The 3,058-nt window shown below is 46.4% G+C and overlaps 1 protein-coding gene across 1 annotated transcript in view; it reads right to left on the bottom strand.

Moving 5' to 3' along the window:
• Positions 1-626: 626 nt before the first annotated feature.
• Positions 627-3,058, bottom strand: part of epm2a (EPM2A glucan phosphatase, laforin) — a 16,528-nt gene continuing 14,096 nt past the window's right edge. The window contains exons 3-4 of the mRNA XM_048250336.1: positions 1,767-2,011; positions 627-1,514 (exon numbers count right to left, since the gene is read on the bottom strand). Coding sequence (XP_048106293.1) covers positions 1,231-1,514; positions 1,767-2,011 — 529 coding nt within the window. The 3' untranslated portion in view covers positions 627-1,230. The remainder of the gene's footprint in view (positions 1,515-1,766; positions 2,012-3,058) is intronic.

The raw sequence follows: 3,058 nt of genomic DNA, 5'->3' as shown, positions 1-3,058 counted from the left end.
AGTAGAGAAGTCATTTCAGATGGGGCAAGAACAAGGTGAATTTGTATGCTTGTCAAAACGTAGTCCTACCCTGCATTAGAGGAGCTGATCATCATACCAAGCACACTCGCTGTTTAAAGTCATACACCACGGTAAACTAAAACTGGCAAAAATAATATAGGGTATTATTAGCCATGACATTACTAGGCTATGAATCGTTCGTTCATTTTTTTTTGGGGGGGGGTGGGCCGATACATTCATATCTCTCCCGCTTTCTTTCACTCACACTGACACACACACACACACACACACACACACACACTGACACACAATGACTCACATTTTTGGGCTAGAATTCGGTTCCCTACTTCTGTTTTTAGCCTTCTTATACAGGATTTTACATTATGCATTATATATTATTCATGTGTGTGTGTGTGTGTGTGTGTGTGTGTTTGTGTGTGTGTGTGTGTGTGTGTGTGTGTGTGTGTGTGTGTGTGTGTGTGTGTGTGTCTGTTGATGTCAGTGTTGTAATGTGATAGTGTGTGTGTGCTCAATTTTGTGTGTGTGTGTGTGTGTGTGTGTGTGTGTGTGTGTGTGTGTGTGTGTGTGTGTGTGTTTTGAACACCATTCAATTCAATTCAGTTCAGTCCAATTCAAATCAGTTCAACTTTATTTGACTTGGCATAACCAATGATCGCTAGCTGAAGATGATTAGCCCTAAACTTATGATAAGAAAAGTCCTTCCCCTTATTACCCACCTGGAGCTGTGCCTTGTGTGAGTGAGTGTGTGTGAGTGTGTGTGTGTGTGTGTGTGTGTGTGTGTGTGTGTGTGTGTGTGTGAGAGAGACAGAGAGAGAGGGAGAGTATGTGTTTGTGTGTGCATGAGCGATAGAGAAAGTGTGTGTGAGAGAGAGAGTATATTGAGTCTGTATGAGTCTGTATGAGTGTCTTGTCTGGCTTTGTGTGTGTATGCTCCTTCACTCCACCAAACACAGTGAAGGCGCTAATAGTACTGCGAAACTGTGTGTATGTGTGTGTGTGTGTGTGTGTGAGAGAGAGAGAGAGAGAGAGAGAGAGAGACATAGAGAGAGAGAGAGAGAGAGAGAGAGGAGGGGGGTATGTGTTTGTTATTATGTGTGTGTCCAACTCCTCACTCCTCCACCAGGCACGGTGAGCTCTGCGTTTAGCTGACCTTCCGGTGGTAGTCTCTGTGTGTGTGTGTGTGTGTGTGTGTGTGTGTGCGTAAGTATGTTACTCCTCCACTAGGCACGGTGAGCTCTGCGCACGGCCGAACTTCCTGTAGTAGTCTCCCTGCGCCCGCAGCAGGGCCTCCTCGTCGATGTAGACCGCCGGGCGCCGGGCACACAGGTGGTACTGTGCCCGCCGGACGCTCCAGCCCAGCACGTACATCAGCAGCCCGCACACGGCCGCTGTGGAGCGGCCCACGCCCGCGTTACAGTGCACGTACACCGTGTGCCCATTTCCCAGCAGCCCCTGCAGCAGGAAGACCGCCTGAGGCAGCATACGCACACGGCCTGGGGGAAAGATGGGACAACATGCGTGCACGCACACGCACACACACACACACACACACGCACAAATATGCATCTTATAAACAACCACATGTAAATGTATAGATATGCAGAGATTGGAGGGACTGTATTCATGCATGTCTATATTTTTGTGCACGTATGGGTATTTAGATTGTGTTTTTCAGTGGGCATGTATCTGTGTGTGTATGTAAGTGTGTGTGTATGTGTGTGTGTGTCTGTGTGAAGGGCACACACCTTCAGTACTCATATCGGGCGTTGGAATCCAGACATAAGACATGTCACAGTCGCTGTAGAGTTGTGTCATGGTCTCTGGAGTCATGGGCTCCGCGTTGTCACGGCGACAGCCATGTGAGTTGTTGATGACGTCCCACTCAGTCTGGAAGTTCATCACCGCGGTTACGCACAGCTCCCGCTTCAGCTTCATGGTCACGTGCTCCACCCGCCGGGGGCAACTGCCCAACCACACACGCGGCATGATTCTGGAGCGACAAAGAGCACAGGGCGAACGCGTGTGTGTGTGTGTGTGTGAGAGAGAGAGAGAGTGTGCGAGTGTGTGTGTACATACAAAGCAGAATGTGAAGGTGTATCAGTGTGTGTGTGTTTGTGTGTGTGTGTGCGCATGTGCGTGTGTGTGTATTGGTATGAGTGAGCATTTGTGCGATTTTATGGGTGATTGTGTGGTGTTGTGTGTCAAAAAGGCAGAAAAAAGTTTGTGTGAGTGTGTGTTTTGTATTATATATTTTTTGAGCAGGCTGTTGGCAGAGGTTTACTCTATCCCCTCTATCCATTGTGAGTGAAAAAGTGTTTTCTGGAAAATAAAAAAACATTGTCCTTGCCCTCTGCTTTCCTCTAGCTTTCTCTCTCTCTCTCTCTCTTTCTCTCTCTTGCTCTCTTTTTCTCTCTCTCCCTGTTCTTTTCTCTTGTTCTCTCCCTTTCTGGCACCTGTTCCTTTCTCCACACCAACACTAACAAAAAGGAATTGACATGTAAGAGAAAAAAAATATTTTAAGATTTTCTAAGAGATTGTACATGCTATGCTTTCTTTGTTTGTTTCTGTGTGTGTCATTGAACTGTGTCCAGACATGTGTGTGTGTGTGTGTGTGTGTGTGTGTGTGTGTGTGTATATATATATATTCTCAGTCTCTCCTCTGCCCTACCTAAACTCTGACGGTAATGAGTTATGTTTGTACCCACAGGCAGTAATTAAATCGATGGTGAATAAACACACTGCTCACTGCCACTGATGATGATGATGATGATGATGATGATGATGATGATGAAGACGAAGATGATGATGGATGATGAAGAAAATATTTTGCCCAAAGGTGGTGAAGATGGTAAAGATGGTGAAGATGATGATGATGATGATGATGATGATGATGGTGACGAAGCAGATTACTGGCACCACAATCACAAACTAATGAGCTGCCAAACTGATCTGAAACCTGCCCACGGGGGGTGTCAGTCCTCACTCGCTGGTGATGAAAAGGGCAATCAATCTGAAAATCACTTTCTAAAAACCCGAG

Source organism: Alosa alosa, chromosome 8 (genome assembly GCF_017589495.1).
Source record: "Alosa alosa isolate M-15738 ecotype Scorff River chromosome 8, AALO_Geno_1.1, whole genome shotgun sequence".
In the NCBI taxonomy this organism is placed as follows: domain Eukaryota; kingdom Metazoa; phylum Chordata; class Actinopteri; order Clupeiformes; family Clupeidae; genus Alosa; species Alosa alosa.
This window is presented reverse-complemented; position numbering and strand designations above follow the sequence as displayed.